The 25,719-nt window shown below is 36.5% G+C and overlaps 14 protein-coding genes across 14 annotated transcripts; 6 read left to right on the plus strand and 8 right to left on the minus strand.

Annotated features, from left to right (window-relative positions):
- Window positions 1-1,397: 1,397 nt before the first annotated feature.
- On the plus strand, window positions 1,398-2,375 carry RHIMIDRAFT_256229 (uncharacterized protein). The gene is made up of 3 exons (XM_023611217.1): window positions 1,398-1,579; window positions 1,646-1,690; window positions 1,747-2,375. The coding sequence occupies exon 3, from the start codon at window positions 1,884-1,886 to the stop codon at window positions 2,112-2,114; it is 231 nt and encodes a 76-aa protein (XP_023465508.1). The 5' UTR covers window positions 1,398-1,579; window positions 1,646-1,690; window positions 1,747-1,883; the 3' UTR covers window positions 2,115-2,375.
- Window positions 2,376-2,736: 361 nt separating this feature from the next.
- Window positions 2,737-4,631, plus strand: RHIMIDRAFT_292672 (uncharacterized protein). The gene is made up of 8 exons (XM_023613917.1): window positions 2,737-3,055; window positions 3,110-3,151; window positions 3,208-3,405; window positions 3,463-3,883; window positions 3,943-4,075; window positions 4,133-4,315; window positions 4,366-4,506; window positions 4,566-4,631. The coding sequence occupies exons 1-8, from the start codon at window positions 2,920-2,922 to the stop codon at window positions 4,605-4,607; spliced, it is 1,296 nt and encodes a 431-aa protein (XP_023465509.1). The 5' UTR covers window positions 2,737-2,919; the 3' UTR covers window positions 4,608-4,631.
- Window position 4,632: 1 nt separating this feature from the next.
- On the minus strand, window positions 4,633-6,009 carry RHIMIDRAFT_292674 (uncharacterized protein; the record flags this gene model as incomplete). The annotated part of the gene is made up of 8 exons (XM_023613918.1): window positions 4,633-4,879; window positions 4,934-5,033; window positions 5,086-5,224; window positions 5,277-5,285; window positions 5,337-5,532; window positions 5,605-5,771; window positions 5,825-5,896; window positions 5,961-6,009. The coding sequence occupies 8 exons, from the start codon at window positions 6,007-6,009 to the stop codon at window positions 4,769-4,771; spliced, it is 843 nt and encodes a 280-aa protein (XP_023465510.1). The 3' UTR covers window positions 4,633-4,768.
- A 932-nt stretch (window positions 6,010-6,941) lies between these two features.
- Window positions 6,942-7,963, minus strand: RHIMIDRAFT_18998 (ferritin). Its single transcript, XM_023605920.1, has 7 exons — window positions 7,798-7,963; window positions 7,708-7,742; window positions 7,631-7,658; window positions 7,519-7,574; window positions 7,414-7,468; window positions 7,204-7,359; window positions 6,942-7,144 (listed from the first exon to the last, which is right to left on the minus strand). Exons 1-7 carry the CDS (start codon window positions 7,931-7,933, stop codon window positions 7,056-7,058), a joined length of 555 nt encoding a protein of 184 aa, XP_023465511.1. The 5' UTR covers window positions 7,934-7,963; the 3' UTR covers window positions 6,942-7,055.
- A 324-nt stretch (window positions 7,964-8,287) lies between these two features.
- Window positions 8,288-9,849, minus strand: RHIMIDRAFT_19015 (uncharacterized protein). Its single transcript, XM_023605922.1, has one exon. The coding sequence runs from the start codon at window positions 9,742-9,744 to the stop codon at window positions 8,341-8,343; it is 1,404 nt and encodes a 467-aa protein (XP_023465512.1). The 5' UTR covers window positions 9,745-9,849; the 3' UTR covers window positions 8,288-8,340.
- A 1,308-nt stretch (window positions 9,850-11,157) lies between these two features.
- Window positions 11,158-12,833, plus strand: RHIMIDRAFT_238469 (aminotransferase; the record flags this gene model as incomplete). Its single annotated transcript, XM_023608972.1, has 6 exons — window positions 11,158-11,225; window positions 11,281-11,492; window positions 11,542-12,161; window positions 12,213-12,547; window positions 12,605-12,638; window positions 12,693-12,833. The coding sequence occupies 6 exons, from the start codon at window positions 11,158-11,160 to the stop codon at window positions 12,831-12,833; spliced, it is 1,410 nt and encodes a 469-aa protein (XP_023465513.1).
- Window positions 12,834-12,907: 74 nt separating this feature from the next.
- RHIMIDRAFT_203500 (mitochondrial carrier) lies at window positions 12,908-13,962 on the minus strand (the record flags this gene model as incomplete). The annotated part of the gene is made up of 3 exons (XM_023606690.1): window positions 12,908-13,039; window positions 13,092-13,806; window positions 13,862-13,962. The coding sequence occupies 3 exons, from the start codon at window positions 13,960-13,962 to the stop codon at window positions 12,908-12,910; spliced, it is 948 nt and encodes a 315-aa protein (XP_023465514.1).
- Window positions 13,963-14,579: 617 nt separating this feature from the next.
- Window positions 14,580-16,457, minus strand: RHIMIDRAFT_256239 (uncharacterized protein). The gene is made up of 2 exons (XM_023611218.1): window positions 16,398-16,457; window positions 14,580-16,344 (listed from the first exon to the last, which is right to left on the minus strand). The coding sequence occupies exon 2, from the start codon at window positions 16,191-16,193 to the stop codon at window positions 14,715-14,717; it is 1,479 nt and encodes a 492-aa protein (XP_023465515.1). The 5' UTR covers window positions 16,194-16,344; window positions 16,398-16,457; the 3' UTR covers window positions 14,580-14,714.
- Window positions 16,458-16,754: 297 nt separating this feature from the next.
- RHIMIDRAFT_19048 (uncharacterized protein) lies at window positions 16,755-18,255 on the plus strand. Its single transcript, XM_023605931.1, has 3 exons — window positions 16,755-17,182; window positions 17,246-17,620; window positions 17,675-18,255. Exons 1-3 carry the CDS (start codon window positions 16,880-16,882, stop codon window positions 18,194-18,196), a joined length of 1,200 nt encoding a protein of 399 aa, XP_023465516.1. The 5' UTR covers window positions 16,755-16,879; the 3' UTR covers window positions 18,197-18,255.
- Window positions 18,227-19,171, minus strand: RHIMIDRAFT_19052 (RRS1-domain-containing protein). The gene is made up of 3 exons (XM_023605933.1): window positions 19,116-19,171; window positions 18,958-19,053; window positions 18,227-18,905 (listed from the first exon to the last, which is right to left on the minus strand). The coding sequence occupies exons 1-3, from the start codon at window positions 19,154-19,156 to the stop codon at window positions 18,314-18,316; spliced, it is 729 nt and encodes a 242-aa protein (XP_023465517.1). The 5' UTR covers window positions 19,157-19,171; the 3' UTR covers window positions 18,227-18,313.
- A 2,434-nt stretch (window positions 19,172-21,605) lies between these two features.
- RHIMIDRAFT_256244 (uncharacterized protein) lies at window positions 21,606-22,353 on the minus strand. Its single transcript, XM_023611219.1, has 3 exons — window positions 22,062-22,353; window positions 21,975-22,004; window positions 21,606-21,916 (listed from the first exon to the last, which is right to left on the minus strand). Exons 1-3 carry the CDS (start codon window positions 22,345-22,347, stop codon window positions 21,723-21,725), a joined length of 510 nt encoding a protein of 169 aa, XP_023465518.1. The 5' UTR covers window positions 22,348-22,353; the 3' UTR covers window positions 21,606-21,722.
- Window positions 22,354-22,736: 383 nt separating this feature from the next.
- On the plus strand, window positions 22,737-23,489 carry RHIMIDRAFT_256251 (uncharacterized protein). The gene is made up of 2 exons (XM_023611220.1): window positions 22,737-23,023; window positions 23,076-23,489. The coding sequence occupies exons 1-2, from the start codon at window positions 22,831-22,833 to the stop codon at window positions 23,417-23,419; spliced, it is 537 nt and encodes a 178-aa protein (XP_023465519.1). The 5' UTR covers window positions 22,737-22,830; the 3' UTR covers window positions 23,420-23,489.
- On the plus strand, window positions 23,348-24,215 carry RHIMIDRAFT_19078 (uncharacterized protein). The gene has a single exon (XM_023605938.1). The coding sequence runs from the start codon at window positions 23,457-23,459 to the stop codon at window positions 23,997-23,999; it is 543 nt and encodes a 180-aa protein (XP_023465520.1). The 5' UTR covers window positions 23,348-23,456; the 3' UTR covers window positions 24,000-24,215.
- A 954-nt stretch (window positions 24,216-25,169) lies between these two features.
- Window positions 25,170-25,440, minus strand: RHIMIDRAFT_193209 (uncharacterized protein; the record flags this gene model as incomplete). The annotated part of the gene is made up of 2 exons (XM_023605990.1): window positions 25,170-25,311; window positions 25,394-25,440. Coding segments are annotated over 2 exons (189 nt in total), but the record flags the coding sequence as incomplete, so codon positions are not given.
- Between the last annotated feature and the right edge of the window lie 279 nt (window positions 25,441-25,719).

A 25,719-nucleotide genomic window follows, 5' to 3' on the forward strand; every position in this document is an offset into this window, starting at 1 on the left:
CTGTTGTGTGGTAGCCGTTGACGCTTAACAGCCAGTTGATCTCTCACTGAAAGCTCCTTTTGCAAACTAGCAATTTCCAGCTGGAGGTGATTTTGATCAACGAAATGGGGTTGTTACTCAGTAACTTGGTGCTGTAGAGCTTCTACTATACGGCTGAGGTCAAATTGATTAGCATTAAGTTTTAGTGATTTTCTTTCTTTCTTTCTTTCTTAAAATAAAGGAAATAATTTCACGGTATGGTAGATCCAACGAGGTCCTTTCTTCCAAAGATTTCATGACACGCAGTGAAGTCAACTTATATGACAACTTAAAAAGAAATAGTTGCTCCATTAATGAAATGATTTACGAGTTTCACAAAGGTCTTTTTGTTGAAACTATGGTTGCCAAGAAACCATTTGAAGAGTAAGCTTATAGAGATACATGTTATGCAATTGAATTTAACAGCGTATTTTATACTTTTAGACTACCCAAAAAAGGCATGATTTGCTTCTTTTAAAAAGGTATAAAATTAAAAGGAAGCGCCGTAAGAATGGTACGAATGGTACGAATGGTAGGAGTGGTAATACAGTTACACATAAAAAACTAAACATAACATGTAGCTTGATCCTCACCTATCGGTCAGCTCGTCTACTTCTTTTTTCTCTTCCTCTGCTACTTGTTGTATTCGGTTTTGTTATTGAAAAAGGCTGTTAAGTCGATGACTTGCGAATTAAATTCCTTATTAAAAAGAGCTGAATATTGCTAAAATAAGATGAGCATGCTATTTATATTAATGTGGTTAATATAATTATTTATGCTTACGTGATTGGCTTGAACACTCGTATAGTTATTAACTGCAGGCATAGGCACCTGTAGAAAACTTTCCCCAGAAAAACTCAGTTTCCAGCAAATGCTGTGTGATAGGTCAGTAAAATACCTTCACTGTACCTCCTGGATCAAACCGATTGCGGCTCATAATGAGATAAGCTTTTGGATTACTCATTTGCCTCGCTCTTGTTATAACGAGTAATTTCGTCTATTACATGGCAACCTGCACCACCGTTCTCTTCTGCATAACCTAATTTCGTCCGCGCAGCCTACGTTGTGCCTGCTTTGCCAACACTCCAGTCAAGCTATGGAGCACTCTGTCGTATTTCTACGTTTTTATCAAAGGAAATTACTCCCTTTAACGTAGTATAGTCAATATATATTTCATACGCAAGCCAAAATCATCTTAGATATTAACATAATATCTCAGATTAAGCCTACAACGCTGATTCATCACATCTGTAGTCTGTAGTAATTGATGATGCGTCATATCTAATATGCAACTGGTTGACAACATTTGTTCTTCTAGTTAAAGTTCAATTTCTTTTTTCCCATGAATCTCTTTCTTTTATTTGTTCATAAAAGAATTATAAAAAGGCTCATTCTATCTACTTGTATTTTCTGATTTTCCGAGTTAGAAACAACTTTATTCAACACTATCATAATGCCTATCTGACGACAATGGACGACAGAGGTAGGCTGAATAATCAGATGTTGACAGATTCTATAACGCCTGACAAGTATTCGAGGGGAATTAGAAACACTCTTGTGGGTAAGCGTGGTATTTTAAAGTATTATTGTATAGGAATAAGACCACTGACGACAATATGTGGAGTAGCATCGTGTACATGAACCAAAGGTCCTTTTGACGCCTATATTCCAGGTAAATGAACTAGAAACATGAGAATTCCACTCAGAAGGACTGCTGACAAGCTTCAGTCGTCGTATTGGGCCTTAGAGATGAAAATTATGGCGATTATGCTATGCTTATACATTGCCTATCGATCTCTGACAATTCTTGTATGCCTATCGGGGTCTATTAATGGGACAAGCCATCAGTCGGTGTTCATCCTGCTATGTGTCAGCATCTCAACTTAGACTTTGACGGTGATGAAGTTCATATCTCAGTCGTATTATCTGAAGCTACAATTGAAGAGATAAAGCCTCTGATGCACAAGAATTCACTGTTTAACAAATTCCTTGATGAAGCAGTATTGGATATCACATCTGAAATGACAACAAATATAGGTAAAAGAACCGAGGCTGAAAGGCTACTCCATCGTTATGAGCAATTCTTCCATAGATAGATCAGTTGCTATGAGAGAAAATTTATTGAGGAAAGGATGTTACAAATATATTCATCTTCTACCATACTCACCATTTCTTAATTTTATTGAAGAGGTTTGACTAATGGTTAAAATATGATGCCAAAAGACAACCTTTTGATGGCAGATCCAAAGTTGCATTAATATACCCTAAGAAATGAAAAATACAATAGCTCATGCTTACTAATGAAATGTTTCGAGCTCGAATATGTTTGATACTCGAGTCATGTTTGTGATTGCTGCCATTTTAGCTGGCTTTGTATTCGTTATCTCTCTTTCTTTGTAACACCGCATCGACATCTTTTAATATGGACAGTGTCCCCCCTCCCTCCCTTGCTACCGAAATCAATGAGTAGAACCATAAAGCGATCATACAGTCTTTCTAATGTTTCCCTTTCCTTTTTATAATAAGCATGGATTCATGGGAATGTTTTTTGTGAATAGAGTAACACTGCTTTTGTTCCCTCCTTTCTTGAGATTCTATTTTATCTATGAAAAAGACTTGAAAAAATAAAATATACATGAAGCATTGACTCTATTCATCTACAATGCATTCCACGTGATCTTCAATGAAGAAGGATCCTACATTTATTGTCAAGCACTCACAGTTTAATCATCTATGCTTAATAAATAATAAATAAAAACGATGATTTGATTGGATCTAAAAAGAGACAGAAGAAGAGACAGAAGAGAGAGAGACACAGAAACAAAATTTTATATCTCTTTCTCTCTTTTTATACATTTAATAAAGATCATTATTGAGTGAGACTTATTGGCATGACTGAAAATGTCTGATACAACACAACCAAGCAATACTACGCCTACTGATCAGCAAGATCCATCTGAAGATAACTCAAATAACCAAACACAAGATAATAAAAAGAAACCTCGCACTGGACCTAAAAGACGAAAAGTAACACATGGTAAGATTATGATTATAAAGAAACTTTTACTAAATCTCTCTTTTTTTTCAACAGCTTGTGTTTACTGTAGACGTTCACACATGACCTGTGATGAAGGTGTGATTTATATATAATTGTATACATCTTGATACTGACCCCCTCATTCCTAAAAGGTCGCCCTTGTCAACGTTGCATCAAGCGAAGTATTGGACATTTATGCCATGATGAAGTAAAAACACCCAATAACTCTGCTTCTTTACAACAACAACAGCAACAGCAACAGCAACAACAATTAAACAACCCGAGATCGGATATACCGGCTAGCCTGAACGGTAACTATGCATCATTATCTACTATGGCTCAGGCAAACGGTAACTTTAAAGAGAAAAGAGAAAACAAAACCATGACTAACCATACATCACATCTAGTGCTGGGATCTGGTAGTAACCTCGGAGGACTCCCGCTTCAGTTTTATGGACAGATGGGAGCTGGACAACTCACGTTTGCCAGTGAACAAATGGGAAATGAAATATCAGTGATCAGTGATTTTTTGGATTCGTTAGGTGCAAACGGAGACGTTCAAGGAATGTATGCAGCCAGAAATAACAACAACAACAGCAATAGCAATAATAACAGTAACAATAATACCAACAATAACAGTAACAACGCAGCATCTAATGCCACAGTCAATAACACCGAACGCTTTTTCCTTACAGCAGCTGACCCGTCTGATGGGAAACTAGAAGACAGGTTGACAGAGGTGATCAATGCAAAATATGAGGCTGGTTTTCTCAAGCCTTATAATTATGTCAATGGTTATGCTAGACTTCAAAAATATATGGATAACAAGCAAGTATCATAAAAAAAAGAAAGAGAAAGGAAGAGTGCTAATATTCATTCCCATATAGCATGTCTGCCTCCAGTCGACAGCGTATATTGAATGTCATGGGAACATTCCGTCCTGCATTTAGATCAGTTGCTCAGTCACTGACGGATATTGATTTAATACTGGTTGAAGAAGCATTTGAACGATTGCTTTTGGTAAAAAAAAAAAAAAGAAGGCATACACAAACAGAAAAGATCATTGACAGATATTAGGATTATGACCGAGTGTTTAGCTCGATGGGTATACCTGCATGTCTTTGGCGTCGTACTGGTGAAATATATAAGGGCAATAAGGAATTTGCCGCATTGGTCAATGTTCCTATCGAGAATTTAAGAGAAGGTAGACTATGTATTTATGAATTAATGGCCGAAGAATCAGCTGTGAATTACTGGGAGGTATGTTGGATGTCTACTACACTGTAAATAGATACCGATAAATACAATAGAAATATGGAAATATTGCATTTGATCCTGGTCAAAAGGCTGTCTTAACATCATGCCTATTAAAAAGCCCAGATCCAGAAAATACAAGTGTGATTTCATGCTGTTTTTCATTTACGATTCGTAGAGACAAATATAATATTCCAGTAAGTTGAACAAGGATGAATATGACACTTTGACACTAAAAATGATATCAATTGATTAGACTGTCATCGTTGGAAACTTTTTACCGATTCAATTACAATAACAATAGTAGTAGTAGTAGTAGTAGTAGTAGTAGTAGTAGTAGTAGTAAGATCGATATTTATATATAAAATGTGTATTTTATTGAAGTCCTTTTTATTGCTCTTGTTGATGCGCGCGTTTTAAAATGAATGTAATAATAGTTGGTATGTACATGGTCATGATTTACTTTCTTTGTTTCCCCTTCACTTTCATAAGGCAGTTATTGCAATACCATTTACCTTTTGGGACTGTCTTGAGATCAACACAGGCTACATGGAACCATTCAATCTCACACTATGATATGATATTAGTTTGAAACAGCCCAACTATAAATATCTTCACCCTTACATCTGAATTATCACAAGCAACCATGTCACCAAAAGACACTTGTTGACAATAACAGTAAAGGGGTTCATTTGGATCAATTGGCAGGTCAGCAGGCACAACACTAAAAAAAGAGGGTTAATAAGCACTCCTATGACACTATACTCGATGCATACGTTTTTGACTTTGCATTTCCATTCTTATTTGCCTGTTTCAACTTATTATCTGTCTTTATCGACCTAGATTCCTTAATTGCTTGCGTACGTAGAGCAGAAGGTGATAGACTTCCGTTCGTGTCCTTTACAGTCTTTCGTTCTATATGAAGAGTTATTAAATGAATAATCAATCTTGGATTCTATGTTTTTACTTTTAACTACTAAAGCAATGTTTGATTAGTTCATGTTTATACAACAAAAGACACACATACTCCTCTTTTCTCCTTTAACTTCTTTTCGTTCTCTTTCCAATCGTTTTGCTGTCTTTTCTCTTATGTCTGTTCCTTCTTTTAAGTAACGCGATGAAGGCTCTAATCCTGGCAAGGTCGTTATCCGTGCATCCCCTAACGTCTGCTCTTCTTCAAACTTGACTAGATTAGAATCCAGTCGATTACAGTGACGCTCTACCTAATGAAGGGAATAAGCACCGAGTTTTTTTTTTTTTTTTTTTTCTTTTTTTCTTGTATTCTTTTCAATTACAATATCAAAAGTGGATTTTGCTAAAGCTACTTTTTCTTCGCCTCGTTTTAATGTCTCTGTCAAGACTGTCATGAAATACTTGAACTTGTCTATTCGTGTGTTGGGATCCATATCTTTTATATTGTCAATCAAATAAATGGCTTCTCTCGAAACAGTTTCTATAAGATCTACAGACATGTGTCAACACCTGTTTCTTTTTCCCTTCTTTTTTTGTTCTAACCTTGAGCATATCCATCCAATTCTCTCATTAATGTAAAATTTCTCTGCAAGTCTACTGGAATTGCCTCGAGTGCTATATTAAATGTCAATATATTGCTTGCTTTTTTTCTCTCTCTCTTTTTCTTTTCTTCTTTTACTGTCTATGTAGTCATCAAGATAAACAAGATTGTCTAATTGTTTTGTCATTAAATTATGCGGCTTCATTTATCCTCTCTCTCTGTCTCTCTTTTTTTATATATTTATCAATGACAAAAGGATTGTATTTTTTTTAGTTACAGCGCCTCTAATACCAATGAACGCCCAACAGTCGTTGTTTTAATTCAAATCACGCTTTTGCCCAGTCATGAGTGTTTGAATTGGATTCGTTAGTGGAAAAAAAAAAAAAAAAAAAAAAAAAAAAAACTGAGCAGTCTGCCCTTTCATGTTAAATGAAATGTAGCAGTGATCTGGTCAAAATGACCTAAAGCATGAGCACATAGCACTGTCATTTCTACTGCATTCTTGATTAAATATAGCCTGGGACTCCTACCAGTCAACAAGAAAAAAGAGAGAAAATGAGCAAAGGGGCATTGTATTAGCTTTCTGATGATCATATGTGAATGAAGTGGATCAATATCTACACATGAAAAACTATTAGATAGCTACGAATAATGACCCCCATCCATATGTATGAAGATATTGCCAAATATATCAAATGCCAATGAATAGTGACTTTTATCACCCCTCAGTATAAAAATAAAAACGCGCGTCAGGCTGTAATTTATGACACATTCAGATTGTTTTGTTAAACGAGAACGGAGCAAGTTTTAAACTACGGCGTCGTTTGCCGAAGGAATCAAATCAATTACAATGTTTGTTTTATTCATCTTATCTGACAAACTTATACAAGTCTTTGTTGCTATCCCAGCGAAATCTATTATTACCAAGCAGATCCTTTCTTCCGTATCCGCCAAAAATGCATGAGATATAATTGAAGAGAGATCCCATATAGGATTAATATGCATATTCAAAGCTTACTTTATAAAAGATTATTGACAAAGCTGAATAGATAAGGATAAATGACATCATCAGAAAATTGTATTGTGCTTCATATTTGAACACAGTGTGTGTGTGTGTGAAAGTGTAAATAAACAAAACCACGCGACGTTACAAAGATATTTCATTGAGAACAAAGTTTCGACTACACAAGAATATTTTTCTCTTGTATTAGTTTATTGTTATTGTAACATGATCTAACCGTGATGAGGAGTACCAACAGCACGGCTGCCAGCACCTGTTCCATCTCTGTAGAGTTGCTGATCCCACAAGTAGAGACCAAGTCCTAAAGGGACAGTTTAGAAAATTCGGGTTATGTATGCTTATATTTTTTTTTGTCCTCACCTTCACCCACACGGTTCAACTGGGTAACCATATCAGACAGTTTCTTGATTGCCTCTACTTGTTCACCCAAGAAATTGCCTTCGATAAAGTCACACATTTGAGGGTCACTATTACTATCAGCAATCTTGTGCAGCTTCAAGAGAGAATGGTTGACGTCTATATACAATATGTCGATAAAAGAAAAAGAAAAGCGATGTTTGTCTTGTTTACCTTTTTCAAGCTGAAGAGCAGATTCAACCGCATTCTTTGCAGACTTCCAGTCAACCTAAAGTTATAAAGATGAGAATCCCATTGAACATACATGCGTATAAATACCTCTGGTGCATGCAAAGCGCGTAAAGCGACACGACCACCTCTAGTATTTACATAATCTGTAACGACATTAGATTGTTGTCCACTTGACAACTTTTTTATTTTATTTTTTTACCAATCAGTTTTTGAGCATGTTCTCTTTCCTACAAAGAAAACATCAGTATTTCATCCATACCAAAACGCTAAACTTACCTCTTCAGCAGCCTCACGAAAGTATTTTTCAAGACCTGTCATCCTCGCATTAGCAAAGCAATAAAAAAGCATAAAAACTCTTATATTTACCAGGTAAGGCAACTGTTGAGTGTTGAGCCCAAGCAGACATGGAAAGATAAACTTGAGAAGCTTGAAGCTCCGTATTGATTTGTTGGTTCAAGGCTTCTTCAGATTGAGTAGAGAAATTCTGCTTGGTAAGAGCCATTTTTGAGAGATTAATGTAAGTGAGTTGAAAGAAAAGAAAAGAGAAAAAACGCGTAATGGGAATGAGAGGGGATACTTATAGCTTTTTTTTTTCTTGTTTGTTTTTAATTGTGTAAGACAGTAACCATTTTCTTGTTTGCTTCTTAATCGTGTAAGACAGTAGCCATTTTTGTGTTTGCATAAACAATAATAAAAAATAATAAAAAAAGCATGTCATAAAAAGAATAAAGGCCAGTTGTGTCTTTTATTGAATAGAGTCAAATCTATATTCTCTACAAGAGACTTTAGCGTATGTATCTTGCATAGAAGTGAAGAATATAAAGAAAAAGAGAGAAGAGGTTTAATGTTTAAAACATGTTTCAAGTAAATTAAAACTTTATCCAACAATACAAATAAACATTTATGGGCTCATTGCTTTTTTATTTTGTACATAGCCAACGGCAAGTCATCGTCTTTTTTTAGTCTACTACTACTGCTACTGCCACTACTGCTATTATTATTATTAAAGATACGATCATCATCCTCTTCTTCAATATCATCCTCATCATCGTCTTCATCATCTTCATCTTCATCCGATGAACTATCCAACTGTTGCCTTGTTCCCTTTCTCTTTGTTGTATGCTGTCTTGGATTCAAATAATTTTCAGGTACAACAAAGCCAGTCGATTGATGACGAGTAGAGGAAGGATTTGGCATAAAGGCTGTATTACCCTTGGTTGATTTCAAATCGACCTTTGTCTTCTTTTGTTGTGGCGGTCTTTTTTTCTTTTTTATCAGTTTATGTGTCTTCACAGGAGGTTGTTGACTGTCATTTGTCGATATGACGGATAAGTACCAAAACATAAGATTAGATATCAGGACCTGTTCATGAAGTGGTCTACGTGGATTGGCTAATTTAACATGAGATAGTTTATAGATTGCTCTTTCTACATGAAGTGGTAATCGTGTCATGTACATCCGATTGAGTTGAAAGTCTTTTGGTGCTTGTAAGGTATCTTTTTCTTCCATATCTGTTGGAGTATGCTTTGATTTTCTAGAGAATAATGAAGACAATGTAAATCGTCTTGATGGTATATTATCTGTTGGTGGTTTGGATGGTTGATCATGGTCTACAGGATCTACTTTATTCTTTTTAGATGATTTCTCGTCTGACCAAAAAGTCCATGACCATGCTGATTTCCTACTTGACGCAGTAGATGTTGACATCGATCGTGTCATCGTAAGTTGTGGTTTGTTATCCTCTTTTTTATCAGAGGCAATCTCCAGTTCCTTTACTTGTTCCTTTATCTCTTTTTCTTCCTTGACAACCTGATCATCTTCAATTGGTAAACATTCATCATCCACAAGTGTAATGCCTTCAGGTGATGTATTCGGTGCATAGAAATCAGATTCGCTATTTCGCGTTCTCAGCATTGGTCTCTGTTGTTGTTGTTGTTGTTGTCCAGCTGTCGTACTAGGGTTTCTCTTTGCTCGTGCACCTCTTCTGTGGAGTGGCCGTCTATCCGTTTTAGGAACAATGGCCCGCGACTGATCAAGTGGAGATGAATTTCGATCGAATTTTAAGAAATCAGGAACAGAGTGATCATCTAGAGATAAAGAGGTTAAAATGGAGTTGAATACATATTTTATATAATAACCATTTGCATTCGGTAAATGTAAACTAACACTTCGACGTATCAATGATCTCCTTTTTAACTCATCCTCATCTTGCTTTTCTTTATTATTATCTTCTTCATCAAATTTAGGTTCATCCGCTGTAAAATAAACAGACAGTACAGATTGTCTCCTCTTTACACTCTTTCTTCGAATCATGAAACCTAGTGCGTCCACATACTTTTCAAATTCTGTAGGTGCAATTTCTGGATGTTGTGAGGCAGGTACCCTAGTATGTATAAGTGTCTTGCTATCTAGTATTGTTTTATTTATTACCAAAAAAGATGAGAAGGATTGGACGTGGCAATGTTGATAACTTCTTTTCGTAGATTGCCTTCTTCTGTTATCTGATTCAAGTTTCTTTGTAAAGAATGAGCTCGAGTCAGTCCTTCAGATTCCTTGGTACTGTCTTTTTCATTCAACTTCATCTCTTCCCAATCATCAAGATTAGGAATGTTTATTTCAGGTAAAGACACTTGCATATATAGGATGAATTGTGGATGATAGGATGCAAAAAAGAAGAAGAAAAGAAAAGAAATGATGAATTCCCTTTTTATATATGTTTGTTTCTATAAATATGAAGGATATGAAAATGCAACCAAAGAAAAGAAAAAAAAAGGAGGGGAAAAGACCGACAAAAACAAGAGGAATCAAAAAACCTGCGTGAAAATATAACTGACTTTTTTTATTCCATTGAATGTAGTGCAGACCATGCTTTTTTACAACGTGAATAAACTATGTTGTTTCCCCCCTCCTTCTTCAACTCCTTGTTTTCATTCCCTCTTTCCCCTTGTTGCTCTGTGTCATTCCTTCAAATGATCAATTATATCGCTCAATTTATGGCTCGTCATTGTTAATCCTTTGCTATATGATTAAAGCCAATGTTACACCAATTATCTACTCCAGGAATGAACGCTACACAATTATTTTTTTTTTAAAGCTAAATCAGACATCCGCTACAAAAAAATTTGGAACAATAATACATATCGTCTACTTGTAAACTGTTGGTATAGAATGAAGATCGTAGTTACCATAAAAGGTAAAAGTAAAGTCTATTTGTAGTTGATAAGGAATATAAAGTGATTTATAAGCACTATCAAATTATCTCAACCGTAGCTCATCATCTCTTTTGTAATTAATCATCTAGACAGAATCTATCGAAGAATTGTCCAGGTAAGTGAGCCTCTTGTTGTTTCAGGACACAGCAATCACCCGTAGGTCAATAAAAAAAAGATGAATGCAATAGATAGTAATATCCAACTAAGTAAGCAGCCATTCCTTTGTAGTTACTCGTACACTAAACCATGCTATAGACAAGTCTTGTAGACATATGTAAGCGAAGCACATTATTGTCACAAATCTTTTTAGCGGACGTCTCATTTTAACTTAAAAAAGAAACTGTGCATAAAGTGATCGCGTCGAGGGTAAACGCGATTTTTGGATCTCAGTAAAATGAACATTACGTCAATGCATAACATCAGTATTGTCAAGTTGATGTCAATTCTCCCAGTTGATTAAATAAAGAACTTTTTTTTGTCTTTCTTTTTCTTTCTTTTATACATCATTCAAACCATGGGTAACGATAATCATCATAAAAAGCATCATTTTAGAGACATTGCAGAGGAAGTGATGACAGAAATGTAAGGGTTTAGATAACGTTCAAACGGTTTGAAACTGATATTTTATTTAAAAAAGAATGTCAGAGAAGCACTCTGAAGCACATCAATTGCTTAGAAACGCTCCAGGAAATGAAAATCGTAGTATGGCAGCCAAGAACAGAGGTGAGGTGCATGGTATTACACATCCTGGATCGACCGGTGTGATCTATGTGATGGACCGAGCGACGAAGAACGGATACACGCCTGATAGTGAAGAATGGGCTAATTTTGGTCAAGGCGCTCCTGAAGGTAACACCTCTTTTCGAAAATGATGACATGTTTACTGATGTTTATACAGTCGGCCATATTGATGGTTGCAAGGAACGGCCTCGTCAGATTGATATACCCGAGGAGGCTTATGAGTACGCTTCTACCACTGGCATTAAAGAGCTCAGGAAGGCAGTAGCCAATCTGTACAACGAAATCTACAGAAAGAACAAGTCATCCAAGTACACAGAGGAAAATGTCTGTATTGTCCCCGGTGGTCGTGCTGGTTTGAGTCGCTTGGCATCCGCCATGGGTGATGTCAATGTGGGCTATTTCTTACCCGAGTATACCGCCTATGAACAAATGCTGTCTGTCTTTAGACGCTTTGTGCCTATCCCTACTGCCTTGGAGGAAGAGACGAGGTATCATATATCGCCCGAGACGCTCAAGAAGGAAATCTCTTCAAGAGGTCTCAGTGTAATCGTTGCTTCCAACCCTCGTAATCCGACTGGTCAAGTGATTCAGGATGATGAACTGGCTGCCTTGGTTCAGATCGCTAAAGAACGACACACGGCCATGATCATGGACGAATTTTATTCTGCTTATATTTATGATCGAGAAGAAGGAAAGACAGTGAGCATAGCTGAATTTGTCGAGGATGTTAATGAAGATCCCATCATTGTTGTTGATGGCCTAACGAAAAATTATAGAGTAAGACTCCCCTCTAGAATGAATAAGTGGACATACTAAACCCTTTAATAGATGCCTGGATGGCGTGTCTGTTGGATTGTTGCACCTAAGGCTGTTATCACTGCCATGGAACAAGCTGGTTCATACCTCGAAGGTGGTGCAAACCATCCACTTCAGCATGCTGCTATACCTTTCCTTGCTCCTGAGGTTTATAAACAGGAAGCAAAGGCACTTCAAAGACATTTCAAAGAAAAGCGCGATTATGTACTCAAGAGACTCGAAGAGATGGGATTAAAAGTAAAGGTACCACCTAACGCTACGTTCTATATCTGGCTTGATGTCTGTGGGCTGCCTGAACCTTTAAACATTGGACTGACATTCTTTGAAGAATGTTTAAAAGAAAAAGTGTAAGTGCAAGTATGTATGTGTGTAACGATCAGATGTATCTTATTTTTATACTCTAGTATTGTTGTTCCTGGTATCTTCTTTGATGTGAATGTAAGTCGTCTACGTGTTTCATTTGATAAGATCTTAATATTTTACTTTTCATAGCCTGCACATCGTCGTGAGTTATTCGAATCTCCCTGTCATCATTTCGTAAGACTAAGCTTTGGCCCTCCTATGGAGCAAGTCAAGAAAGGACTGGACAATATTGAACGTATGATCAACAAGTTTAAAAACAAGTCAAAGTAAAGAAAATATGATATAATGCGACATGCTTTATACAACAAAAAAATAAATAAATCTGTATGGTTTGCTTTACGCATCTATGCTGTCTTTGATTTTTTAGCAGCTTGCATAAGGGCAAATGCCAACACTGTGTAGTTTGTGAATATGTCTTTCATCATAAATAACAATGCTTGAGATAAAACAGCCTTTGTGATTTGAGTGCTCATTCCCTATTAAACATAATGAGCTTCTCTCTCTTTTTTCTCTCTTTTTTTTTATTACCTTGTACCAACCAAAAAATCCATCTGTTTTGAGAACACGAGCAAGAACATCTAAAGATCCCTTATAGGGGACAATCTTGTCTTGTTTCTCTTTTGAGGGTTTCCACTGAAGTCGTACCTTGGCCATAATATAGGGGTAAGTAATCACCGTGGCCAACGTCTTTGCAAGTGCTCCGACCAAAAAGTTGACTCCGGGTGTGAGTGGTAATTTCAAGACGTTGAGGACGATCTGCTTAATCTTTTCAAAACTACCATAGGTAATAGCGGGGTTGACACATAGGACGAGAGAGGGCTGAATGCCCTTCCAGAGGCCCTGAATACCTTCTTCTTCGATGATCGTCTTGCATGTATCAACAACACCTTGGCGCTCAGAGGGTGGTAACGTTTGCTGACGAGTCGTGATGACGGATACGGGTGTTGTGATCAGTGTGGTGAGGGCACCGGCAGCCGCGCCCAGGATAAGTTCCATGGCTGTAGATAATGTGCCTCCGCGAGGGTTGTATCGCTTATTGTAATTCTCTCTTAAGAAGGAATAGCAGTAAAAGTAAGTGAAATTGGTGGATGCGGTTCCGATCAAGGAAGAACCGAGTCCAGCATAGAGTCCGGCAATACCTTCCTTATTTACGATCTGTTGAATACCATCCCAGGCTGACTTATAGTGTTCCTCTTCGGGCTGTTTTCCTTCTTTCACTTGGACTTGGATTCTTGTTTTGATGCTATGATGGATTATTTCAATATTTTACGTGAGGAAATAAAATATATAAATCTCACATGTCAAGGGGATAAACAAGTGTGAGAGCAAACATGGCGCCAGCAGAGCCGGCTGTAGCATGCCCTATAGGCGGTAATGTTTCCTTGGTGACTGCAGCCATGATAACAATAAAAAAAAAAAAGAACAAGTCGATAAAAAGAAAAGAGAAAGAAAGAAGGAAGGGAAAGAAAGGGTTTAGTTTTGTTCTTTTTAGAGAAAATGCTGACTCAAGTACTTTCCACATTGACTGTGACTGTGCGCACTTTAACCGATAATGAATACTGCTTTCTACTTTGATAAGCTTCTAATTTGTGTCTTGTGTTTCATTTCATTCAAAAAGGGACCACATTTGACACTTTTTACACAATCAAGTTGGCACACAAAGCATGATTTACTTCTCTCGTTTGTCTTTCCCCTTTTTTTGAGAAACCATTTTTCCTTTTCTTATTACATAAGTGATTTAGATTATTTTATCCAGCGATTTAGGTTGAAAGGCCGATATTTTTTATCTTTTATCAATATTACACTATTGAACAAAAACCTCTATTGAATACTCAGCCAGTATCCATTTATTTCATAATTTTATGGTTGTAAACCTCGTCTCCAAATAATTGGTATACCTATCTATTCAATGATCTAAAGATGAAGCATCAACTGCATTCCCCTTTTCTTTTTGGATCTTTGTTGCAGACATAAGGATGGTGTAACATGATCACATATGCACTTGTCATTGCTGCTCTTTTTATCACATCAATCGGTACTTCCCGTTTGATAATTTTGTTGGTAACTCTTTTTATAATTTTATTTTTTATTTTTTTAAAAAAGAAACAAAATGCATAATAAATAACTGTTGACTGTGGTATGTTTGTTACATTATAGGAACCGTAATTGAGAAGGTGTAAAATGAAGGGGTTTCCAATCCAGCTTTTCTGGTACAATCACTCGCTTTCTCTTTCTCTTCTTTTCATCATTTCGCTTCCACTGCTCGACTACTTTATCTCCTAGACAAATGATATGCTGTCCACGGTAATATTTAAGGGCACCAATGTTTTGTAGAGTATGTAGAATATCCTGTGTGGTAATTGATGTCTTTTGTGAAATCTCCTCAATCGTCACTTCCTCTTCTGCTTTTAGTAAATATTCAACAATCGTTTCTGTCCAAAATGCACGATAAGACAATAAACCTAAATCTGACAATGGCTTTTCTGGTGAACCTGTTCTTCCTTCTGCTTTCGATAGTTCATAAGAAAATGCAATCAGCAGTCGACCATAACCAAGTCGCTGGTATTGAGGTAATGTCAAAATACATGCTACATTGTAATTTTCCGATGATTCCTTCTCTTTGGAAAAATAGCCGATAAGATGGTACCCTTTCTCGTCTCTCTCTGTCATGCAGTAAAATAAGAAGGGATCAACGTCATAATATAGTGTCTTGTGATCCAAAAATAGTTTTGAGAGTAGACACAAATTTCTACACCATGTTTTTTGTTTACGTCCATCAATTTCAAAGAACGAGATTTCATCATTTCGATAGATTTCATTGCCTGGTGGATGATACAGTTGACATCGAGCCCTGTGTCGAACAAGCTGTTTATGGGATACATAGTAACTTAAACAGAATTCACAAATATAGAGTGTGTCGCAATAAGCATATTCAATAGGATAAGGTGAGAAATACCATGTTTCGACTTCATGCTTTCCAATCTGTATCTTGTTCAAGTTTTTCACTCGAGCAATTTCTGCTACACTCTGTGTCATCGAACCTCCTGTACGCAACTTTTCAATCTCGTTTTCTTTTGAGAATGTATTCTTTTCTTCTTCTTCTTCTTCATCCAGTTCCATTTCTACTGTCTGGCCATGTTCATCTTCATTACCCAGCACAACCTGATCGACTTGTTCTTCCAACTTTTTCCTATTCTTTCTTCCTGAAGCACCAGGAGGTGGCGTTCCCTGATTACTCCCTCTACCTTTCTTTTGACCTTCGAGTTTAAGATTCTTTTTTACTGGAAATTCAATAGGTCTTGTTAGATCTAAACGTTTGATCGGCACCCACTCATCTAGACGCTTATTGAATTCGACATAATGTACATAATATTCTAATCCATTGCCTGGCGTGTCTCGAGACGAAAGAACTTCAGCCCGACGAAACTCGGAATCTTCTTTGCCGTTGACAGTTGTGATTTTTTCTACAAACAATTTACAATTCACTGGCGCAGCTAAAAACTTTTGAACCATGGCTGCTTGTTCCAAGTCCAGATTAGATTTTTCTGGTTTGGGTGTTGTGTTGGAACTGTTGGTTTCGCTTGTTATTTGTGTTGAAGGATCTGATGCTTCTGGTGTAGTTTCTGACATGGGGGAGAGCAAAGAATAATTAAAAACAAAAAGAAGACGAAAAGAAAAAATCACCTTGTATGCGGAGATACAGTCTCAAAATTTCAATGTCAGATCAAAGGCTTCTCAAGTGCCGTCAAAGTCTTACTGTGTAACTGGCACAGTGTTATGCGTAAGTATTTTTCTATATTTCTTTGTATTAGTAAATTGATCAATATCTTCTAGATTAGAGTCAAGAAGAGTAGGAGAGAGGTTATTGGTAGGAGGGGAAGTAAGAGATAGAGGCAAAGAATGACACACGAGAGAAAGATATGATTACATAGCCTTCCATTGTATGGGCAGCTGCAAGACTTGAAATATGTAACAAACTTTTCGAAACTAGCAACCATTTGCTCAAACAGACCAAGGACGAATTCATCTTCAGCATACATCATTTGGTTGAAACAAAAGCGTACACTCTCCTGTTTTTGCTTTATTTCTTGAACCGAATCGTTTACTTTGATCTAAACGTAGGGCATATGTCTACCAACAAAGGATAATCTATTTCTTGCTATGAATATAGACATAAAGAAAGAATAACGAGTGGGAAAAGGGCGACGAAGGAAGAGCAAGTTTAATTCTGTCGTCGTTTATCGCAGACAAGTGAGCGCGTTTTAAGCCACGCAGGCTATTTAAATAGTTTCCACGTTTCCCTTTTTTAAACAATAATGGACAGTCTCCAGATTCGAACCATTCCTGTGACATTACTTGCACGCATTCTTTTACAGTTACATACTATTCCACATGATGAGCAATTAGACTTACTAGCCCTCATTGCAGCTGGACTGCACAAGTATGGACACACAGCTGATCTAAACGGATTTTTAAATCATTGTCAAATGACCAGTAATAACAACAAGCAGAGACATTGGGAATATTATGAAGTACGGAATGAGAGAGACTGGGAAATGGCCATTCAGAAGAAATCGCATCAACTTACTGGACTAAGATTCCTTCTTGATTCAGAAGCAGTAAAGAAAAAAAAATAAAGAATAAACACGCCTTGAACATTGACATCTTTTCTTTCAACAAAGGCAAGAAAAGACGTGCAACTTTTAATACAGGGCAAAGCAGGATTGCTCAACAGCAAATGCAGTTATAACTACAATGGTCAATTCATTCCTATCGATAAACTATTACAAGATACCAAAGACTATTTCAAAGAAACACACAACACACCCGAGTGCGCGGTCTTGCAACAGTTACTCAACTTACGACTCGAGCAGTTTGAACGAGAAATGGCTGAGTTTGAGAAAGAGAGTGTTAGTGTAGACAGTGCAGAGTATAATCTAATGGGTGCTCTCATGGTGCGGTACGATGGAACCTCGTGGTGCTTGTACCTTAGAGATTATATAGAGTCGCCTGAAGGTATATCATGGCGAATATTAGGCTCTGATGAAGAAAAGAGAGTAAGAAACAGCCAAGCTATCTAATAATTCTGTTTATTTACACACACAGAGTAGATTACCTGTGATCAAGCGTTAGCAGATATCCAAGGCACAGAGACAACAGGAGCGTTAACACAAAGCGAATTTTCAAAAGACTATAGACCTGTTTACTTATTTTATGGCAACCAAGACGTATTAACGATGCCTCCGCAAGATGAGACAGAGCATGATAATCAGCAGACAGCGCCAGAGAATAATGACCATCAAATCACTTGGGAAGACTTTTCGTTTGATGAGGATTACGCCTATGCAGACTCAGCACAGGAAGAAAATGCAATATGCATACACTGTGGTATTGAAGACATTGTAAATGACGTTAATGATATATTTATCTGTGAATCTTGCGAAAATGGAGTACATCAGCTATGTGAGGATCCTCCTATTCAAAACTACGAAAAGGATATTGATCCTTGGTACTGTCGAGCATGCTGTCGAGCAAAGAACTTGCCTATTCCTCAGATGCCACCACCGCCTTCAGCAAAAAGAAAAAGAGAAGAAGAAGCGGTTACTTATTTGAATAAAACATTAAAACCATAGAATCAGAATGATAGGAACAGAGAGGAACAGATAGCCTCTTTATTATGATATAAAGAATAAGGGGACAACGTTTAATTTAAAGATGAGGGTAGCATAGCTTATATTTACACAGTTTGTTTATTTACTCTTCTTCTTGGGCTTCTTCACACTAACTGCCTTATCAAACTTGCCTAAACTGGCAGTTGATTGCTTTGCTGCAGCAATGGCAGCCTGTAACTCTGTCTTTTTCAACTCCTTGATATCCTTCTTTCCAGCTATGACAGCAGCAGCAGATTCTTCTTGATTTCGACGTTGTCGCTTGTTATTCTTTTCCACACGAGCCTTCTTAGCCTCGCGAACCTTTTGATATTGATCTTCCATAGGATCGACATGATCAGGCACGGGAATAAGCCAATCATCAGCAACTTCATCCTTATTCTTGGCCTTATAACCCCAACGAGGCTCGTATTTTCCAGTTTCTTCATTGTACACCATTCTCTCCTTCTTCTTGTTTGTGATGCCCTTGGCTTTGGCAAACTTCTCCCATCGGGTAAGTGGCTTGTCTTTGGGAAGTGGTTTCTCTCTGGGCAGCACAGTTTTTCTATCTGGTAAGGTGGCCAGTACACCTGTGTCTGAACTTGTCACAGGAAGTTTAAAGAGCTCATTGATTAACAATTGCGTATTGTCTCTGGTTAATTCTTTTAAATAGCTTTCAAGTTGACTTTTATCCCTGTGAAATACATGAGTAAATAATCAAAGATATTCTTTTAATTGATGCTTACTTGAGCCTCTTCTCGTCAAAAGGGTTGATGTCAAAGGTACTTAACAGATTGAGATCGTAACCAAGAGGCACAGGCTTTTCAACAGTTATTGATTGACTATGAAAATGTTCAATATTTCTGTTCTTAACTCTTTCAATATAAGCAACTTCTTTACTTACACTTTGGCCTCATGAGCATTTAAAATCTCTGTGACATCCATTGATCTAAATATGTTTTTTTTTTTGTATAAAAGTATTTTTTTTTTTTGAATATATAAAAAGGAGCAGTGACCGCCTTTGTGACTACTTTTATTACCACCACTACAATCTTTTATTAAACCTAAGTGGGCAAGTTCAACAAAGTGGATGCCATTTTTAATATAGTTTATAATAAAATAGTTTTTGTAAGAAGTTTTTTTATTGTCTTCTTTTTCTGACATAGTTTTCTTTTTCTTTAAAGCTCTATTCATGAAAAAGTTAGATATTTTCACAAGAAAGATCAAGCTACATCCTACCTTTGTATAAGGGCTACCAATGATATCCAAGCATTGATATCAATCGCTTCTTATGTTCATAGGTGTGAAGCTTTGTTCAGCCAATCGCCATAAATTTCATTGATCTGCTTATTATTGAATATACAAGTTTTACCTTTATTGTATTGAACGTAGAGAATAATCGGGTAAGCCCACAAACATTTTTCCTTGTCTTCGGCAAGTTGCACTCATCGACATGGATCATTTGGGACATTTTGTGGAATTTGTAGTCCATGTAATAGACGTTGATCCAAGTGCCTAATGTCAAAAAATTAATACTTTATACCACCATGTACACTTCACAATGTCTACCGTCACTAATTATGCGACAAACAGAAGCATTGTATTAGCCATATCTCTTGGCTCTGTTGATTGTTTCTTTCATTGATATTGCAAACTTCTCCAGGTCTTTGGGAACAATTACTTTATTTGTCTTTTCTTTTTTTATTTCCACAATGAAAAACTTCATTGCGTCAGCTTTTGTTTGTAAGCCATATTATGATATTGTCAAATAAATAGTTTACCTCTAAAGCATAAGAATACAACAAGATGGAATAAAACTTTTTGTAATTATTCTATAAAACGAGAAAGAAAGAGATTTGTGGTAAAAGGGGGAGTTGACTTTTTATATGCAAGAATAAATGTTGCCAAACATCTAATGAATTATATCATATGACACGTCATCAAATACTACAGACTATAGATGCCATGAATCAGCGCTGCGGGCTTAATGTGAGATATTATGGTAATATTGAATAAAAAAGACGACTTTGACTTGCGTATGAAATATATTGACTATATTAGGTCAAAAGGTGTAACTTTCTTTGATATAAACGTAGAAACACAACAAATGATGCTATTTGAGGCCAAGAGACTTCATTATACAGAGATCAGGGCGTTGCACGGATGAATTGATAGAATTTTTCTTAGCTTCAAGAATTCTAGTATTCGTCCAGCGTAAATAGTACACCTGGTCATGACCGCCAAAGAGGTCAGATAAGAAGAACTCAACGAAGCATGAGTAGGGCACAGCCTCGTTGACATACTCTCGTATAGCAGCTTTGAGCAATTTCTGAACTAAACCACAAATAGCCCTTGACAAACTTTAGTCCTGCATTCATTAAGTTCATTCTCATTAATTCCATTGTAGCTTGGATCCTTGTGAGCTTCTCAGTGTTAACTTGATCAACGATGCGTAATAAGGGCGTAACTGTATCCATTGGGCATTGGTACAGTCCTGATACTGTGCATATTTTCAATATAGTAGCTTAAAGTGATTTAGAAAAAGCATTTATTTTCAACATAATAAAGAACAAGACAAAAGTTTAAGTCATTTAAAAAACATATTTATTTATTGAAGATTATTCTTAGAAGTCAATGTTTTGCACCAAAGAAAACCTAAAAGAGAAGAAAAAAAGGTCAGTAACGATGTCAAAAGACTTTTAAAGGTTCTGATTGCTGCTGTAACGACATTCTTCAGGTCGACCATTGACCATCAGAGCAAAGGACCAAGCAGCCTGCAAAGGCCCGCAATAGCAGACGTACCGTTGAAGTATGCACTAGCTGAGCCTTGTCAATTGTCAACTAGATTATGTACCCTTTGCGCCAGCCAGACAGCAGGAAGCATCATCAACGATCTGTCACAACTGTGATCTCAGATAACTAGCTCCCATCTAGATCTATTAATAAGCATCATGTTTATATACAGTTCATCGCATAAGCCCCACAAGGGGCATAACAATCTTTGACCTTTCGGAAGTTCGCAACGCCTAATGAGGTTGACGGTATTTTGTTCGTCCTCCTTTTCCTGGTTTTCACGTTATGCTGTGAATGTGATGTGTTACTCTGCAAGCGCCAGCAGTGCTTGATCGCTGAAAGTGACGAAATGATTGATTCTGTTTATTTCCAGGAATCCATGCTCACTGAATACAAGCACAGTCTCATATGGCTTCTCTGTTGAGATTTGATTTTATCTCTATATAGGTACACTATGAGAAGACAAGCGGGATGAATACGATCTGGTTGCCCTCCATTTCGATTCTAGACGTGGTACTAGCTCTGAGTCGCGCTTTTTTACTCAAATTTTTAAGTAAAAAGAAACAAAAGACGTATACATCACTCCAAAAAAAAAAGTAAACACCTGGGCCAAAAACCCACTTAGAAAGTTTATTGCTTTTTTACAAGTGATTAGGTAGGTGATGTTTAATGACTCTCTTATTAAAAGACACGTATTTCTTTATACTTGTATAAGAAACTACAAACTGACTTCAGTAGAACAGCAAATCTTGGAGATCATCATAAAAGAGTCTATGGCACCAAATAGAGGGATAAGCAAATAGGGTAGATAAAGACAAAGCAACCCAAACAGCTGGAAACGTGTCAATAATGACCCAAATATAATTTCTGCAAGACAAGGAATAACTGTAGTTGATACATGTGCGCCATAAACTGATGAAGTTATGGTTAGTTTAAAAATAGGTGTCAAGTATTTACAAGTTAAACTTACTTATCAGTGGAAGTCGAACCCAAAGTTTTCCTTAAAAATACAAATATTAATAAGAATGGTACATCTTTAACAAGTAGAGTTAGTTACTATGAGATATTCCATAAATGGCTATAAAAAAGAATGGAAGTTGTAAGAATGCTTCACAGAAAACAAAGGATTTAAACCAATACAAGTGTGTATTGAGAGTAGCGTTCATAAGTGGGTCATTTAATATGTTTACATAACGAGTGTTTGTATCAAGGAGAAGTTGAGGAACCCAAGTTTTAGGATAGATGGCTTGCAAGTCAAATAATAAGGTAATTGGAATATGTGATATAAAATAATAATATAGAATATGGTCCATGCGACCATATTCAACTGGGGCACTTTTCATTGCTTGGGATAGAATCAAAGGAGGAGAAGTGCTTCATATAAAAATTTATTCTCAATCATTCAGCTTTTTTCAAGAGGCGTTCCAATAAGCTTGGGGGGACAGATCCACTTAAAAAAAAAAATAGTAACAACCGTGTTTTACAGAATACTGTTTACTTTTTCATAATGGAAATATCTGACAAGGTAAAAACTCTTTATGCAAATCAAAGAAATGATCCATTTACTAATCAGTGTTTGAACTTAGGGAGACTCACAGGGTATGCAAATACTTTCATACGCTTAATATATACATTGAACTTTCTTTGTTTATAAACAGTGTCTATCAATGTCGATAAAAGATCTGGCCTCACTTATAAAAGAGCAAAAGTGATGCGTGACAATGGTTTACCAGTATGTGATGTGTATCTATTTTACTTTGCAAAATTATTAACTTTTGAACTAGTTGAGTGAATTTCAGCCATTACATGCGATACCAAAAACACCCATGGACGGAAGACAACTACCCTCAATGCGTCACGAATTATCCTTATCAATAGCGAATCCACCAGGTACACCTGAACAAGAAGAAGATCTAGAAGACGACGACGATTCTTCCTTGTACCTGGATGACCAAAGTAATTTAGACATTTCTGGTGCCTCCGAAATTATATCCACCAGTAGTCGTATTCACCTTGAAGGTAAAAGTATAGTCAATATACACATATACATAAGTCTAATTGTCTCTTTTAGAAACATTACTGCCTCCTAGTGTTTCCTCTGGAGACTTGTATAAACATATACCTAAAAATCTTGATAATGCTGCAAAACTGAGGCAAATTATTTATTGGGCAGCAAAAGAGGAGTTGCGAAGAGAATCTACCTTGAGATACCCCAGTTTAAGTAAAGAAGAGAGTGAGATAAAAGCCATTTCATATCAACTAAAGTTAAAGTTCTTGGACTTACTTGCCAATGGTGAAGTCCCCTTGTCTTGGGTGACTACAAATCCTACAATTGAAGTAAAAAAGAGACCGAACCCAAGAAATGTGAAAAATCAAGAAAAGATAAAAAGGCTAGAATATGCAATTGATTGGTAAGAATTCATTTAGACTAGAGAGAACTTTATAATAATGCATGTGGTGTAGCTTAAAGAGAGAGGAAGAAGAGTGGCGAAGAGCTACTAGGAAATTGTACGAATACCATGCAAGAACTGTAGATCAAAGTTCAATAGACCTAACCAGTCAATTCGACTCTGAGGGTGATTATTTAAAAGAATTAGAGCATTCACCTGCAATTGTTGAAGAAGCGTTAAGACCTATAGAAGTGCCACGTATAAATAATGATCTTGGAAATATTGGGTATCAAATCTGTCATGCTCGACAAATGCTACATACGGCAGATGTGTTTCAAATGCGAGCCAAAGAATCTCTTGAACGAGTCCATCATATTGTTGGACAGAAGCTAATTGCTACGACAAGTCGAATAGCATACGAAGATTATGAAGAAAATACTATACCAAGATGCTTTGAAGACCCTGAAGAAAAGATCAAGGAGATTCGGAATAAAGTTGGACATAAACTGCTATTAGCATTAGTGAGCCAAAAACGAAAAGAAGTGAAGGAAAATAAGCAGAACGACCTGAGTTATGGTGAACAAATGGATGAAAGTTGGTCATAAGAAAACATATGGCTTGTCTCATGCATTCCGCTTGATCTACGTATACCCAAATAAAAAGAACTGTACTTTTGTTTACCTAACAAACTGGACGCTCTCTCTCTGTCCTGAGCCTTTTTTTCCGCTGAACATAGCAATAGCAAAATATTCAGAACGATTATCGAATCATCAGACGCTGTCACACTTGTAGCAAACCCATCTCTCACTTTGATAATACTTAATTCCTCTATATTCTGTCTATTTTGACGTGAACAAAAAATCTATAGAGACTCGAGGTGATTCTGGCTTTCTATGTTAGCGTTTGTGTTCTAAAGTGTATATTGGGTGGGAAGTGTATGTCATGTGCTTTGATATAAAACAAGCCCGTGACAACTAGCAATTAATATTCAATTGTGATCTGAGTGCTTGCTTTAAATCTTTTATTCATATCTTCAAGTGACATATGGGGTTATCTAATTATGATTTTGGGTTCAGTAGTTCAATACATCTTTGCAAATTTCCTCTTTTTGTCACAGCACATGACTCAAACAAACACTCAGCGTGTTTAACCTTACGAAATGGATAGTCTTCCCTTCTTTACCTTTGTATGGTTCGTACGTCCTATCATCCAATTATGTGCAACAAACAATGTGTTCACCAATGTATACCTTTTTACATTTCTCTATGGCTAATGTGTAAAATAGACTCTATATATATATATGTATGTATGTGTTTTAGCTGTAACATCTGATGTATACCACGCAGTTCAGTTTGGTTTACTTTTTTTGGCTTGCAGTTGTCAACAGTCATTAATCCCATATTAAGGACATATTATCTGAATATAGCATTTTATGGAAATTTATGGGGATAATGTATAAAGTGACAGTTCATGCGCGTTAAACACTCTTCCCTTCCCCTTAAGCAAGCATATATTGAACAAGGTATATCAACAATATTATAAGAATTATAGTATCAATAGTTTATATTTTATTTCTAGAAATTTCTCATAGCAACCACTGGAAACGTAGTTTTAGAATTCTTTGCCATAAAACTTGAGCTTGGGCTCCAGATACTATCGGCTTCATGAATAGATGCAGCAGGAGAAGTACTGTTGCTAGTAGTGCTACCAAAATTAGTACTGGCATTTGACACAGGAGAATTTATATCTCGTCTTTCGGAAGTATAGTCTGAATCATGGATGAATGTGCAACGGATACCATAAGGACAGGAACCATCAGAATGGTAAGCGCGGCAAATTTGAGTTTTATAACGAGCATGTCTTGGTACAGTTCGAATTTCTTTTTCTCCGTGAGCATAAAGACACTTAGTACCATATCTAAGTTGATAAATATATGTATATAAAAATGCTTTTATACAGTAACCGGAAACTTTTTTTTATTATTATTGTATTTATTTACCTGCAATGACCCAATTCAATCCAATTTCTGCAAAATTCAGTCTTGTACAATGTGATTTCCTTTTGTTTGGACTTGAATGGCGTCTGAGGATTTGAAACAGAAGGTTTTTGGTAGAGTGGAGGCGATGGTAACTGTAAGAATGGTGAAAGGTTTTGGAGGCTCCAATTAGGCATCGATGGAGAGGATCCTAAACGGGAGCTTGAGTAGTGGTGTTGATCGGATTCGAATAGATTAAAGATCATAGTATTCAAAAAAAAAAAAGTAGAGAGAGAGAGAAAACTTTACAAAGAAAAGAAGAAGAGAGGATAGGAGAATTACATAAATAT

This window comes from Rhizopus microsporus, assembly GCF_002708625.1.
Source record: "Rhizopus microsporus ATCC 52813 unplaced genomic scaffold scaffold_10, whole genome shotgun sequence".
Lineage (NCBI taxonomy): Eukaryota > Fungi > Mucoromycota > Mucoromycetes > Mucorales > Rhizopodaceae > Rhizopus > Rhizopus microsporus.

Excerpts from the sequence above, each read along its gene's own strand:
- RHIMIDRAFT_256244 (XM_023611219.1), bottom strand. The coding sequence starts at position 22,347 with ATGAAAAGTGCCCCAGTTGAATATGGTCGCATGGACCATATTCTATAT. Across the intron at positions 22,005-22,061 it reads CATTTATGGAATATCTCATA|GAAAACTTTGGGTTCGACTT; the intron begins GTAACTAACTCT and ends TGTATTTTTAAG. Across the intron at positions 21,917-21,974 it reads GGTTCGACTTCCACTGATAA|TTTATGGCGCACATGTATCA; the intron begins GTAAGTTTAACT and ends TAACTTCATCAG.
- RHIMIDRAFT_256239 (XM_023611218.1), bottom strand. The coding sequence starts at position 16,193 with ATGTCAGAAACTACACCAGAAGCATCAGATCCTTCAACACAAATAACA.
- RHIMIDRAFT_19015 (XM_023605922.1), bottom strand. The coding sequence starts at position 9,744 with ATGATTCGAAGAAAGAGTGTAAAGAGGAGACAATCTGTACTGTCTGTT.
- RHIMIDRAFT_18998 (XM_023605920.1), bottom strand. The coding sequence starts at position 7,933 with ATGGCTCTTACCAAGCAGAATTTCTCTACTCAATCTGAAGAAGCCTTG. Across the intron at positions 7,659-7,707 it reads TTCGTGAGGCTGCTGAAGAG|GAAAGAGAACATGCTCAAAA; the intron begins GTAAGTTTAGCG and ends TTTTCTTTGTAG. Across the intron at positions 7,145-7,203 it reads GTTGAACCGTGTGGGTGAAG|GACTTGGTCTCTACTTGTGG; the intron begins GTGAGGACAAAA and ends CTGTCCCTTTAG.
- RHIMIDRAFT_256229 (XM_023611217.1), top strand. The coding sequence starts at position 1,884 with ATGTGTCAGCATCTCAACTTAGACTTTGACGGTGATGAAGTTCATATC.
- RHIMIDRAFT_292672 (XM_023613917.1), top strand. The coding sequence starts at position 2,920 with ATGTCTGATACAACACAACCAAGCAATACTACGCCTACTGATCAGCAA. Across the intron at positions 4,076-4,132 it reads CATTTGAACGATTGCTTTTG|GATTATGACCGAGTGTTTAG; the intron begins GTAAAAAAAAAA and ends GACAGATATTAG. Across the intron at positions 4,507-4,565 it reads GAGACAAATATAATATTCCA|ACTGTCATCGTTGGAAACTT; the intron begins GTAAGTTGAACA and ends TCAATTGATTAG.
- RHIMIDRAFT_19052 (XM_023605933.1), bottom strand. The coding sequence starts at position 19,156 with ATGGATGTCACAGAGATTTTAAATGCTCATGAGGCCAAAGT. Across the intron at positions 19,054-19,115 it reads AATGCTCATGAGGCCAAAGT|TCAATCAATAACTGTTGAAA; the intron begins GTAAGTAAAGAA and ends ACATTTTCATAG. Across the intron at positions 18,906-18,957 it reads TTTGACGAGAAGAGGCTCAA|GGATAAAAGTCAACTTGAAA; the intron begins GTAAGCATCAAT and ends TGTATTTCACAG.
- RHIMIDRAFT_256251 (XM_023611220.1), top strand. The coding sequence starts at position 22,831 with ATGGACGGAAGACAACTACCCTCAATGCGTCACGAATTATCCTTATCA. Across the intron at positions 23,024-23,075 it reads TAGTCGTATTCACCTTGAAG|AAACATTACTGCCTCCTAGT; the intron begins GTAAAAGTATAG and ends TGTCTCTTTTAG.
- RHIMIDRAFT_19048 (XM_023605931.1), top strand. The coding sequence starts at position 16,880 with ATGGACAGTCTCCAGATTCGAACCATTCCTGTGACATTACTTGCACGC. Across the intron at positions 17,183-17,245 it reads TCCTTCTTGATTCAGAAGCA|GCAAGAAAAGACGTGCAACT; the intron begins GTAAAGAAAAAA and ends CTTTCAACAAAG. Across the intron at positions 17,621-17,674 it reads GCTCTGATGAAGAAAAGAGA|ATTACCTGTGATCAAGCGTT; the intron begins GTAAGAAACAGC and ends CACACAGAGTAG.
- RHIMIDRAFT_19078 (XM_023605938.1), top strand. The coding sequence starts at position 23,457 with ATGTGGTGTAGCTTAAAGAGAGAGGAAGAAGAGTGGCGAAGAGCTACT.